At 22.6% G+C, this 13,607-nt stretch overlaps 3 protein-coding genes across 4 annotated transcripts in view; all 3 read left to right on the top strand.

Moving 5' to 3' along the window:
- LOC102680927 (PCNA-associated factor-like) lies at window positions 1–769 on the top strand. Of its 2 annotated transcripts, none has more exons than XM_006609091.2 (4): window positions 1–93; window positions 316–375; window positions 460–581; window positions 663–769. In XM_006609091.2, exons 1-4 carry the CDS (start codon window positions 57–59, stop codon window positions 708–710), a joined length of 267 nt encoding a protein of 88 aa, XP_006609154.1. In that variant the 5' UTR covers window positions 1–56; the 3' UTR covers window positions 711–769. The 2 variants fall into 2 exon arrangements, with proteins under 2 accessions (XP_006609154.1, XP_006609153.1); XM_006609090.2 differs by having other exon boundaries at window positions 316–381.
- Window positions 770–1,282: 513 nt separating this feature from the next.
- LOC102680782 (cullin-associated NEDD8-dissociated protein 1) lies at window positions 1,283–7,701 on the top strand. The gene is made up of 17 exons (XM_006609089.2): window positions 1,283–1,566; window positions 2,200–2,369; window positions 2,581–2,794; window positions 2,995–3,287; window positions 3,357–3,519; window positions 3,588–3,861; window positions 3,947–4,453; window positions 4,590–4,873; window positions 5,026–5,157; window positions 5,287–5,455; window positions 5,531–5,819; window positions 5,881–6,079; window positions 6,158–6,415; window positions 6,481–6,669; window positions 6,781–7,024; window positions 7,096–7,242; window positions 7,321–7,701. The coding sequence occupies exons 1-17, from the start codon at window positions 1,525–1,527 to the stop codon at window positions 7,452–7,454; spliced, it is 3,708 nt and encodes a 1,235-aa protein (XP_006609152.1). The 5' UTR covers window positions 1,283–1,524; the 3' UTR covers window positions 7,455–7,701.
- Window positions 7,702–11,021: 3,320 nt separating this feature from the next.
- Window positions 11,022–13,607, top strand: part of LOC102680641 (transmembrane protein 205) — an 18,150-nt gene continuing 15,564 nt past the window's right edge. The window contains exon 1 of the mRNA XM_031515013.1: window positions 11,022–11,531. Within this exon, the coding sequence (XP_031370873.1) occupies window positions 11,257–11,531 (275 nt within the window). The 5' untranslated portion in view covers window positions 11,022–11,256. The remainder of the gene's footprint in view (window positions 11,532–13,607) is intronic.

The raw sequence follows: 13,607 nt of genomic DNA, 5'->3' as shown, positions 1-13,607 counted from the left end.
TATTTATTTTAATTTAATTAAATTTTAATTAAGTTTGAATTATTAATATTTAAAGAATGGTAAGAACAAAAGCAGATCGTGTTCCTACAAAAGGTAAGAAAAATTTCTAAAATATATTTTCTTTATTAAGTTATTTCAAAAATTTTTATCTTTTCTTTATTCTTTCATTTTTAATACGATTTAATTGATAATATTTTATTATATTTATTATTATTTTATAAATATTTTATATTTTTATTTATTTAAATTATGATATTATTTTTTATAATTAGTATAATTTGATTAATTGATTTTGTTAATATTTATTATTTATAGCTGTTGGTAGCAAAGCACCACATAAATCTGTAAAAAGTACATCAATCAAAAAAACAAATGGTAAAGGTAAAATCTCTAATTTTATTAAATTAAACATATTTTCAAAAATAAATCATTATTTCAAAAATAACATTTTAATTTCAGGAAAAAGTTATTCAGGTGGTAATCCATATCATCCAAGAGAAACTCCAGAATGGCAAAAACCTATTACATGTTTCCTCAATCAAAATTTTTTGAAAGAATCTACTGATGTTTCAGAAATTCAGGTATATAAAAGAAGTATTGGCATGTAATTTAATGAATGTATTTTTAAACAACAAAACATTAATATATTATTAATATGATAGGATGGTGGTGAAGGGACTAGTAAAGAAGTAGAAAATGAAACGGATTAAAAATATACAATAATGTTATTAACCAATTATAATATCATATTATTATTTTTAATCATTAAAAAAGATTATTTATTTTTCATAAAAGTAATGTAGATAGTTATTTTATATTTTATTTTTAAATAATAAAAAGATTCCTTAATTTTAATTAATTTAAAAGAAATAAATAAAAGATAAAAAGAGCAAATATCTAAGTAACAAAAATAAATATATTTTTTTATTTGACATTTGAAATATTATTAATATATTATAAATAATATTTAAAATTAGAAAAATAATATTGTAATGTATTCAAATAAAATTATTATCAGCAAATATGAAATAAATATTTGTTTTTTATTCTAATAAAATGAATCTTCATTAAATTATTTGTATAAGTTTTTTTTGTATTAAATATTTTATCGAATATATCAATATATTACTAATCAAATAAATGTTATTCTTTAAATTTTGTGAAAAAAATATGGTGAAAAAAATTTAATTTAAGTAAAGTTAAACACGTAAGGAAGAAATCAACCAATCGTGACTATATTCCGATGTTTCATTCCGCGGTTATTATTCTGTTGAGTTTAGGAACGCAATTACCATCAAAATTTTAGCAGTCCAAGTTGCGGTAAAGATTCGCAGTATTGAAATGCTGCCGACAGTGAAATTTCATTAAAATACAGTTTCTGACGCGATTTTTTATCAAATAAATAAAATCGAATTCAGTGTCGTCTGCTTCGACGGAACTTCGTAATTTTTTTTTCTTTTCGTTTCATTATAACGTAGAATATTGAAACGACAACTGTAACCGGCTGTAAAAAAGTTTTCAACCATGGCTAGTGTTTCTTATCAAATTGCAAACCTGCTGGAAAAGGTATGTAATATTTTTTTTTAAATATGTACTAATAATTTTTTCATTTTTTACTTTGAAATAATATTGAAGAATATGTTATACTTGATCTGACAATAATATTAAATTCTACATAACCTCCATTTATTGTTTAAAAAAATATTTAATTATTTTTATAGAAACTTTTTAATAATTTCTAATATAAGTAACAATATTATATTTAATCTTTATTATTGCTTTCAAAATTTTATTTTTATTATGAATTACATACATTATTATGAATTATGTAGACATTCATGAATTCATTGTCAGCAAGAAACAAAGGTGTTTGCATCTGTCACAAAGATATTATAATTTATTATTTTAATTGTTTATGTGAATAATTCGAAATTTTATGCATTTATGATGATTAGTCTTTACATCTAAGTGTTGCGTATTAATAATTTAATAATTTTATTTTCTTTATTAATTATGATGTATATGTATGTGTACGTCGTGCGTGCGCGCGCGCGCGTGCGTGCATGCATGCATATTGCTATATTTTATTGTTATACAAGACATCATTTTTTTTTTATTTCTTCTATAATAATTTTAATTTCAAAATTTTTATTATAATTTTATATTTTATTTTTATATACATATTTTATCATGACTTAGATGACATCCACTGACAAGGATTTTAGATTTATGGCAACTAATGATTTAATGAGTGAACTCCAGAAAGACAATATCAAATTGGATGATGATTCAGAACGTAAAGTTGTAAAAATGCTATTAAAACTATTGGAGGATAAAAATGGAGAAGTACAAAATCTTGCTGTAAAATGGTATAGTAATGTTTAGATTAAAATATACATTTTATTTATTTAAAATTTATAATAATATTATATATTATTTTTGAATATTAACTATATTTTCTAACTATATTTTTCTTTAAAAATTAAATATATATAATTGCTTATATGTTCAAAACGCGTATTATGTTTGCAAGATTTTCTTTGTATTTGGACACGATTACAGAAACGTGTCCGATTTCAGTTTGGGCCCACTAGTCAATAAGGTAAAGGAGTACCAGGTGGAAACTATTGTAGATGCCCTATGTATTAACATGGTATCGGATAAAGAACAATTAAGAGATATTTCTAGTATTGGTTTGAAGACTGTAATATCTGAACTTCCTTTGGGATCCAGTGCACTTGTTGCAAATGTTTGTAAACGAATAACTGGTCGACTAAGTAGTGCTATAGAAAAAGTAATTAATATTTTCAAATTAATAATATATTTTGAAATTATTAGTAAAATTATATATTATAATTGTATATTATATATTATATAATTATATATCATATATATAATTATATTATATAATAATATATCAGTAAAATTGTATATTTAGAAAATTATATTATATATTCATTAAGATAAAAAAAAGAATAATTCTATATTACACAGCAGGAGGATGTATCTGTACAACTTGAGGCACTTGATATTATGGCTGACTTATTGTCTCGTTTTGGTGCTTTATTAATTACGTTTCATTCCACCATTTTGGCTGCATTATTACCGCAACTTTCTTCTCCTCGTCAAGCAGTTCGAAAGCGTACTATAATAGCACTGAGTCATCTTCTAACTTCAAGCAATAATTATTTGTATAATAAACTTGTAGATCATTTACTTGAAGGTCTTTATACACAAACAGCGAAAAATGTAATACGTACTTATATACAATGCATTGCTTCTATTTGGTAAGTATTTTTTATGAGAAATTAGTTTTACTTTTTTATACAATTTTTATTTTTATTATTGAATTTTAGTCGTCAAGCAGGACACAGATTTGGAGAACAAATAGAAAAAGTTATGCCATTAATTGTACAATATAGTAACGAAGATGATGATGAATTGAGAGAATATTGTTTGCAAGCATTTGAATCATTTGTATACAGATGTCCCAAAGAAATCACTCCGCATATAAATAAAGTGAGTATACTTTCATAAATAAATTTAATATCTTGAATTTAATTTAAAATAAAAAATTTTTTTATTAGATTATAGAAATTTGTTTGGTTTATATCACATATGATCCAAATTATAATTATGATGATGATATGAACGATATGTCTGATGGAGAAGATGTTATGATGGAAGTAGAAGAAGATGGAGAAGAAGATGCAGAAGATGAATATTCAGATGATGATGACATGAGCTGGAAAGTTCGCAGAGCAGCTGCAAAATGTCTTGAAGCTGTTGTATCTAGTAGACGGGAACTTCTTCCTGAACTTTATAAGATTGTTTCTCCAGCTTTAATTTTAAGATTTAAAGGTATTTTTTTCAGTAAAATAGTTTAGTAGAAATCCAATATACTTTTAATTCTTGCTAAAGATAGATTACATATATATTTTTATAGAAAGAGAGGAAAATGTAAAATCTGATATTTTTCACGCATACATTGCACTTCTAAGACAAACAAGACCAGCTACCGGGGTGCCTCTTGATCCCGATGCAATGGAAGATGATGATGGACCTATTGCATTGTTACAACAACAAGTTCCATTAATCGTGAAAGCTGTCCATCGTCAAATGAAAGAAAAGAGCATTAAAACCAGACAAGATTGTTTTTCGTTATTAAAAGAATTAGTTCTTGTATTGCCTGGTGCTTTGAGTAATCACATACCAGCGTTAATACCTGGTATACAATATTCTTTGGGAGATAAAAATTCTTCATCAAATATGAAGATCGATACATTGGCATTTGTACATACTTTATTAATAACTCATCAACCAGAAGTCTTTCATGCTCATATGGCAGTCTTAGCGCCTCCAATTATAACAGCTGTGGGAGATCCATTTTATAAAATTACAGCAGAAGCATTGTTGGTATTACAACAACTTGTACAAGTAATCAGACCACATGGTAAGTTATAAAGAAGTTATTTATTAATAAATTTTATTAAAAAAAATTAAAATCTTTTAAATTTTATTTAAAAAAAATTAAAAAAAAAATTACTTAAAAAAAATTTTACTTAAAAAAAATTAAAATTTTATTTTAGATAAAACATGTTATTTTGATTTTACATCATTATCTGGAGAAATATATCGGTGCACATTAATGAGATTGAGAACAGCAGACATTGATCAAGAAGTAAAAGAAAGAGCAATTGCTTGTATGGGTCAAATTCTCGCACATTTCGGAGATACTTTGTTCGATGAATTGCATATATGCCTTCCTATATTTCTGGACAGACTCCGTAATGAAATTACTCGACTTACGACAGTAAAAGCTTTAACATGTATAGCAGCATCTCCTTTAAGAGTAGATCTTAATCAAATTATGGTACATAAATTATAGTTGATAATAAATATTAATAAACACTTTGAAACAATATTCTACTATTTCATTTGTTTAATATTACTTAAAAATGTTATATATTTTTTATAGGATATATAAAATTTTTATTTGTTTAATTTTATTATATTTTTTTATAGGAAGAAGCAATTCCAATTCTTGGATCTTTTCTAAGAAAAAATCAACGAGCTTTAAAATTATGTTCTCTTCCACTTTTGGATACGTTGGTCCGAAATTATAGCTCTACTCTTCATGCAGATTTATTGGATAAGGTAATAAAAAAATATAAAAATAATGATTGGTATTTTTTTAATCGATTAAATGAAATAATTTATTGAAATTATAATGAAATATAGAATTATAATAAATATAAATATAATTATAATGAAATATCTTATTAGGTGACTACAGAATTACCAGCGTTATTAAATGAAACTGATTTACATATTGCGCAATTAACGCTTAATCTCCTCACCACCATAGCAAAATTACATCCAGTCGCTCTCACGCGAGTTTCTGATAATATCCTTCCAGAAATATTAGTTTTAGTAAAATCTCCACTTCTACAAGGTAATATATATTTAATCATTAAAAAAGTATTTACATAATAAAGATATTAATAATCAATTTTGTTTAATGTGTTAGGAGTGGCTTTGAATTCTATGTTGGAATTTTTCCAAGCATTAGTACAAGCAGATATACCAGGTCTTGGTTATAGAGAATTGCTCTCAATGTTATTAGCTCCAGTCAGTCAATCTGTACTTCATAAGCAAGCTTATCATTCTCTTGCAAAATGTGCAGCAGCGTTAACAATCACATGGCATCAAGAAGCTCAAGCGGTGGTAGAACAATTTTTAAAAGATGTTCAAAATCCTCAGAGTGATGCACAGCATATTTTTGCATTATTAGTTATTGGTGAAATAGGCAGACATGTGTAAGCATATTTTATCATATCAATTTGAATATTTTGTTATTTATATTATATTTTTATTTAGGGATTTGAGTGGAATAAGTTCTTTGAAGCATATTATTTTAAATTCATTTTCTTCTCATTCGGAAGAAGTGAAATCAGCAGCTAGTTATACATTAGGTAATATAGCAGTCGGCAATCTTCCAAAATATTTACCATTTATATTGAAAGAAATTGAAGCACAACCAAAACGTCAATATCTTTTATTACATTCTTTAAAAGAGGTAAAATTCATTAAATATTTTAAGTTAAATTTTATTTTTATTGGAAATAAAATATTTTAAAAATTAAATGAATTATAGATTATTACATGTCAATCTGCTAGTCCATCCGGTGTATCTCATTTGCAAAACTTCGTGCCTTCGATTTGGATGCTTTTGTATAGGCATTGCGAATGCACAGAAGAAGGTACTCGTAATGTTGTAGCTGAGTGTTTAGGAAAACTTACTTTGATTGATCCTGCTACTTTGTTACCAAGATTACAAGAATCATTAAAATCAACCTCTGCACTTTTGAGAACTACTACTGTTACCGCTGTTAAATTCACTATTTCTGATCAGGTATCTTATACATTAATCTTATATATTAAAATAAATTATTTAATTCTTTATGGAATTCTTTCCAGCCACAACAAATTGATGTTATGTTAAAACAATGTATGGATAATTTCTTAGTTGCTTTAGAAGATCCTGATTTAAATGTAAGAAGAGTGGCTTTAGTTGCATTTAATTCAGCAGCTCATAATAAACCAATGCTCATAAGAGATTTATTAGATTCTGTGTTACCACATCTTTATGCTGAAACTAAAATAAAGGTATTCGAGATAACTTATATAATAATATTAAAATATATGATTCTTTATGAAATTATTTATTTAAAAAAATATTTTATATAATAATTTATATAATAAATAATTTAAATATAGAAAGAATTAATAAGAGAAGTTGAAATGGGTCCATTCAAACATACAGTAGATGATGGTTTAGATCTTAGAAAAGCAGCATTTGAATGCATGTATACATTACTCGATTCCTGTCTCGATCGTCTTGATGTTTTTGAATTCTTAAATCATGTAGAAAATGGTCTCAGAGATCATTATGATATTAAGATGTTAACTTATTTAATGACTGCAAGACTCGCTCAATTATGCCCTACAGCAGTTTTACAGAGTAAGTATATAATATAAATTGTGTTAATTAATTGTTATTTATTAATAAGACATTTGATTATATTTGATTAGGGTTGGAACGGTTAGTTGAACCATTGAAAAGCACTTGTACAATGAAAGTAAAAGCAAATTCTGTAAAACAAGAATATGAAAAACAAGATGAACTTAAACGTTCGGCATTAAGAGCTGTAGCAGCATTGTTAACTATTCCAGATGCTGGTGAAAAATATAGAAGTCTCTTACAAATCAAGATAAATTTTATTATTTAATTTATAAATTTTTTTTCTTCTATTTCAGATAAAAATCCATCATTAAGCGAATTTGTAACACAGATCAAATCAACACCTGAACTTCAACCACTTTTCGAAGTAATCCAAAAAGATTGTACTGGTAGTAATGTAAATGAAACCAATGTGATGGATCAGAGCTAAAATGTCTATGAATTACTTTTTGTATTTTACATAGATCGCTGTTAGCTAAGCATCCACAATCATATTATTCATAGTTTATTTCTATACGTTATTTTTTCATTATTATCTTCGATCTGAACTGTAGTTCGAAATGAATGTGATTTCATGTAATACGCCATGTATAAATTATAAAATAAATTTGCCAATTGTAAGCATCTTACAATGACAGATTAATTTTTTTTAATAATAAATTATACCAAAAATATAATTTTAATTTGACTTAATTAATTTTATAATATATTATAAAAGAAATGATTTTTTTGTTTCAGATATATGTTATATTTATTATAATTTGTAATAAAAAATATATCATAATTTATAATAAGAACTAATTTATAGATATTTAAATATTTTTTTTAATTGTACAAATCGATAAAACATTTTTGAAAAATATTGATTTTCTCATATGTGTTTCATTTGATGATCTATTTATATGATTCATCAATAAATTTATTAGCATATAAATTTAGGTCTTCTACTTTTTTCAAATAAATATTAATTTATAAACTGAATTATAACTATAAAATATTTTCAATTTTAGATATTTAAAAATATATTTCATGTCAATTATATTTCATATAATAAAAAAAATCAAAAATATTTCATATGAATAATTAATGTGACCAAACATAAATAGAGCTTAAGTTGTACTTAAAAGATAGTACTTTGTCAAATATTTTGTGATCGTAACTTTTAATCTTGCAACTGCAACTCGATTATTTTATCATTAAAATCTGTTATTAATTAAGATAATTCAATAATTAAAGCTTTTCTATTTAAGTACCATTCCAAGTATTTTATGTTCTTCTTCATTCATAGCAATTTTTTTCCTTTTACTGTTAGAATTTTTTTTCTATAAATTTTTATTATAATATTAATTTCATATAAAATGTATTTTGAAAGAAATTTGAATTCATAGAATTCGTGATATAATGATATTATATTAATATTTAATATACTATTATTAATATTTATTAATATTTTCATTAGATCATTTCAGAAGTATATGATAAATATACTTTAATAAATGAATTATGTAAAAATAAGAAACTATATTGATAATTAATAAATAATCTATTTTTAAAATTTTTTATAATTTTTTTATGAAATTTTTTATTACAATTTTTCATAATTATTTGTTTTATTTAATTTTCTAATTTTTTTTTTTAAATTCATTTTATTTTTAATAAAATCCAGTCTTTTAAGTTTATTTTCAAAAAAACATTACGTGCATAATCTAATGAATTAATCTATTAATTAATTAATAATTTTAAATAGGTTGCTATATCATATAATTATTGCAAGATGAAGCGCATTATACAATTAATTATTAAATGATGTATTGTAAAATTTCAGATTTATTTTTCTTATGCATAAATTCCGCAATCCTCTACTAATTCATTTATTTAAAAAATTTCATTAATTACATTTTCTATTCAAAAATCTTCATTTACTTCTTAATCATAAAAAATTTTAATAAATTTAGGTAATAAATAGAAAATAATATTGTTACAAGATATTTTTTTATATATAATGAGTCAATTATATAATAAAGAAAAGAAAATTAGTAAGAAAGAAGAAATTATGCAACTTATTATATTAGAAATTGATATTGAGTCAAATATTTGATATGTGAGAATTGTAACGACTATATATAAAAATTTCTCCGAATCGTAGGATATCAAAATTTCTAGCGTTGCTAGAAGTCACGTACACATCTATTCTAAATTGCTTTTAACTTAGTTAACGATGCCTAGGGTGCGATGCTACAGCTCACGTATATCCACTGATCAATCAAGCTGATCTTAGCTATCAATTATCTTTATATTTTCCATATGAAACAAACATTCTACATTAAATAATTTTTTCTTTATATATTCATGTTTTATTTCGAAATAAGAATTTGTCATTATTTTATTTGTATCGTTAATGAATTGTATTAAACATTTGTTGAGTTCCTAAATTTTCAATTTGTCTAAATAAAAAAATTAAAATTTTTATAAAATTATAATTTTTTCTAAATAAATATAATTAATATCGTATATAATTTCTATTATATACGAGTGTATATAAGGAGTGTAGAAAACATTACGAAATAATAAAAAATGAATAATTTATTAATTAAAATTAATTTTTATTTATGAAAAGAGAAATATTAATCTCTCATTTCAATTAATGTATCAATCAATGGCTTTTTTGTATATTATTGCTAGATTTTAAACTCAAATTATACTACGCGAGTGTCATTGACGAAAGAACAGTTTGAAAATGTCTATTATTCGAATATCTTTCATCATCGTGTTGTTTGATGGTACCCCTTCATTTGAAATCAAGTGAGTAAAAAACAGCAATTGCCGGATAACGTTAGTGCATAGTCGAAATGTGCCATCCGGTCTACTCATTTCCTCTTCTTTTTCCACGTTTGTTCTTCTTTATAATTTTTATATTTGAATAATATACAATAACATCTCTTTCTTTCTTGGAAATTATCAGAAATTAAAATTTCCGAATTAATCTTATGAATTTATATGGAATCATATCATCATATCACCATAATATTATATAATTATAATAATGAAACAGATTTTGAATAGTAATAATCATATAATTGAATATTCAATTATATTCATAATAAATATATGAAGGATAAAAATATCGATATCAACCGATAACGATGTGAAATGACTAAATCTGAAATATTGTTTAAATGATAAATATTAAAAATGTTAAATATTGTTTGATAGATAAACAATTTAAAAGAGAAAATATTAGAATAAATATATATATTGAAATTTTCCATTGAATATTGTAATCTATTTTAATTATTTCTATTAATAAAATTTTATGTGATGATATAAAGCCATATTAAAAAGACATTAACTCGCTTTTAAAAATATAATTTTGTGTGACAAATTGAGATTTTATTGATAAATCATAATTAAATTCAATGGATTTTGTTTTTTGCGTTTCGATATTAAATTGGGACAGTATTTTCAATTTAATTTCTTAATTTCAATATATTAAAAATAAATATGAAATAGTATAAATAGAAAAGAAATCATTTAAAAAAAAAAAAATATAAAATGTATTCTTTTGCATACATCGATCGATTGAAATCAATCAAACTGCGAATGCTTTTACGACATTTTGAAGAAATCATTATATTATATTAAATTGACTAAATATATATAAAAACCAAAAAATATTTAATTGTTTTTGGTTTTAAATCGTTATCATTTTACATATGTAACTGATTTTCAATTAATTAATAAAATTAACAATGCAATGTTACAAAAAAGACTAGAATATATATTATAACGTAACAAAATTAAAAATTAATTCTATAAAATTTTAAAAACAGAATTAATGTGTAATATGAAATATAAAAGATAATTTCTTACTTTTTTTTTAATACAATAATTATAATTGAATTAAATTTTCATAGATCACTGAATTCATCCATTATAAATTTCTCGAATAGTAAATCCTTTCGATTATATGATCTCGTGATTGGTCGATCGTCGATCTTTGGTGGGGGGGTATAAAACAGGGTTATTTCCACGGAGCGGCGCACTGTGCGATAGCATAAGTTTGTGTTCGCGTCGATACGTGTCGCGATTTCTAAATTGCTTCTGAAACATTATATAAAATTTAATAACATTCTTGTGCATAATTGGTATAAACGATTCGACATATTTTGAAACATAATATATTTTCTTTTTATCACGCTCGATTTCAACAGACGGTTACTAAACGAAGAACCATGTGTGTACGTACGTTGATCGGTACCGAAAGTAGCGAGCCGGTTGTGGTATATAATAATCAGAACAAGCTCCAAAAAACAAAAGAAAAGTATATAAAGTTACATGATGATTTAGTCACCAAAGAATTGGAGATCATTAAACAACGAAAAAATCAGACGGTCTTCATACCAGAATTAGCTGATGACATCTTGAGGGCCAGCACCATAAACTACAGTTCACTTTTGAAAGCTTTGTCGAAGTACTATGAAGCAATACAACAGACTAAAATTTTCAAGTAAGTTACTTTTTTTATTTAATTGTCTTTTAATATATTAGTAATACTAATAGTAATATTAATAATAGTAAATATTTGATAGATTAAATATAATTGTGACTATGAAAATATATGAACGTTTTTTCCAATTTATTTTAATTTTTTATCTGTGGTTGACATAGCAATAAAAAATATTTATATTAATTATTTAACTCAAAAATTCAAATTGGAATAAAATATGTAACATAAAATTTTATTTCAATGAAATTTATGTAAATATATTTTTTTAAATGAAACATTATGTTAACATTAATTAATTTAAGTTAACATTATGTTTATATTTAAATTTAATATTATTGAATTTTATCTCTTTTTTTTAGCAAGATATATTTTGTGTTTTAGTAATTTTCATATTTAACTTATTAGCAATATAATATTTTTTTTATATAAAATAATATTTTTATTTAATAAATTTTAAATTTCATATCATTTTATTTTAATTAATACAATATTTTTATTTTCATAAAATTAATATAAGAAAATAATGTTATAACTTATTAAAATATAATTTGATACTATGATACTATGATACTTTGTTGAAGCATGAAACATAAATCAAAATTTTATTAAATGTTTATTTGACAGATGATAATTAAAATTATATAAATAATTGATAAATGATAATTATTTTATATATAACGAGATAAATTTTTCTTTTTTATTTATGATACTATTATATATACTACCAATCATAAAGGCTTCAAATAATTGTTTATAATTATTAATTATAGTTGTGTGTCAACGATTAGAAAGTTAAACCTTCATTTTAGAAATACAGATAATTATAATCGTTATCGCGTTAGATAAATCAAAATATATTCTTTATTTACTTTTTTGATATTGATCAAAATCATAGCGCCATTTCACTATAATGATTTAAGATCATAAAATATATTTCATATCCATTTTTCATAGAATTAATTTACGTCACATGATCATTACAAATTTATATTTTCTTTTTTTAATTTTTAAAATATTTAATATCATATATATATCACGCAAAATATCATGTATAATAAGGAAAATAAAAAGTTTAAATTTAAATAAGAAAACATCATGGATATGATAATGAAGATTAAGTAATAATTTTTTTTTTCTTAAATTTTAATCTTAAATTTTAATATTTATATTTTTAAGAATATTAAAAATATATATGTAATTTTATTCTTACATGTTAAATTTTTTTTACTGAATAATTTTAATTAATAATTTTTTAAATAATTAAAAGTATTTGATATTTTGAACAATATATTATATTTATTTAAAAAATATATTGCAATAGCTCAGTCTATTTCTCAGAGTCCTTGGGAATAGAGAAAGGACAAAGAGGAGAAAGACAGTACCGTAACATAATTCCATTGAATAATTCAAGGCTCGATTGATATTATCATTGTAACAATGAAAAAAAAAAAGATTTTGTAAAACGGAATTTAAATTGAACGGAATTTAAAAATGTTACGTGACCTCATATTCAAATATATTAATAATATTTGTTTATACGTAACTATAATAAGAATAAATTTAATTTAATATGTAACAAATATATGCATTCTATTTACCTACAGATGATAAATTTCTAATAAAAAAATAAAAAAAAAGAAATATTGATTTTTTACAATTTAATAATGAAAAAAATATTTATTTGTATTTCTATATTTAAAATATAGAAATTATAATTCATATACATGTACATTATAAATATATCATAATAATTTTAAAGTTAAATCGAAAGCTATAAAAAAAAAATTATTTTTTTATATGAAAATTTGATATATTTTTATGAAATTGATTATTGTAATGCTTTCTTAATAATAAATTCTTAATAATAAAAATTTCTTTATATTATATTATTAATATATTCAGTAAATACAAAAAGAAATCATAAGAATAATTATATATATAATATTATATTTGATAATAAATATTCTATATATTTCCAATAATATTAAAATAATTCGTTTTGCTTAACATAATTTTTGTGAAAAATATATTTAATTACATTTCTTTCTTTCCCTAATATAAATATAAATATTAAAA

This window comes from Apis dorsata, unplaced genomic scaffold (genome assembly GCF_000469605.1).
Source record: "Apis dorsata unplaced genomic scaffold, Apis dorsata 1.3 scaffold_52, whole genome shotgun sequence".
Taxonomy (NCBI): Eukaryota; Metazoa; Arthropoda; class Insecta; order Hymenoptera; family Apidae; genus Apis; species Apis dorsata.
This window is presented reverse-complemented; position numbering and strand designations above follow the sequence as displayed.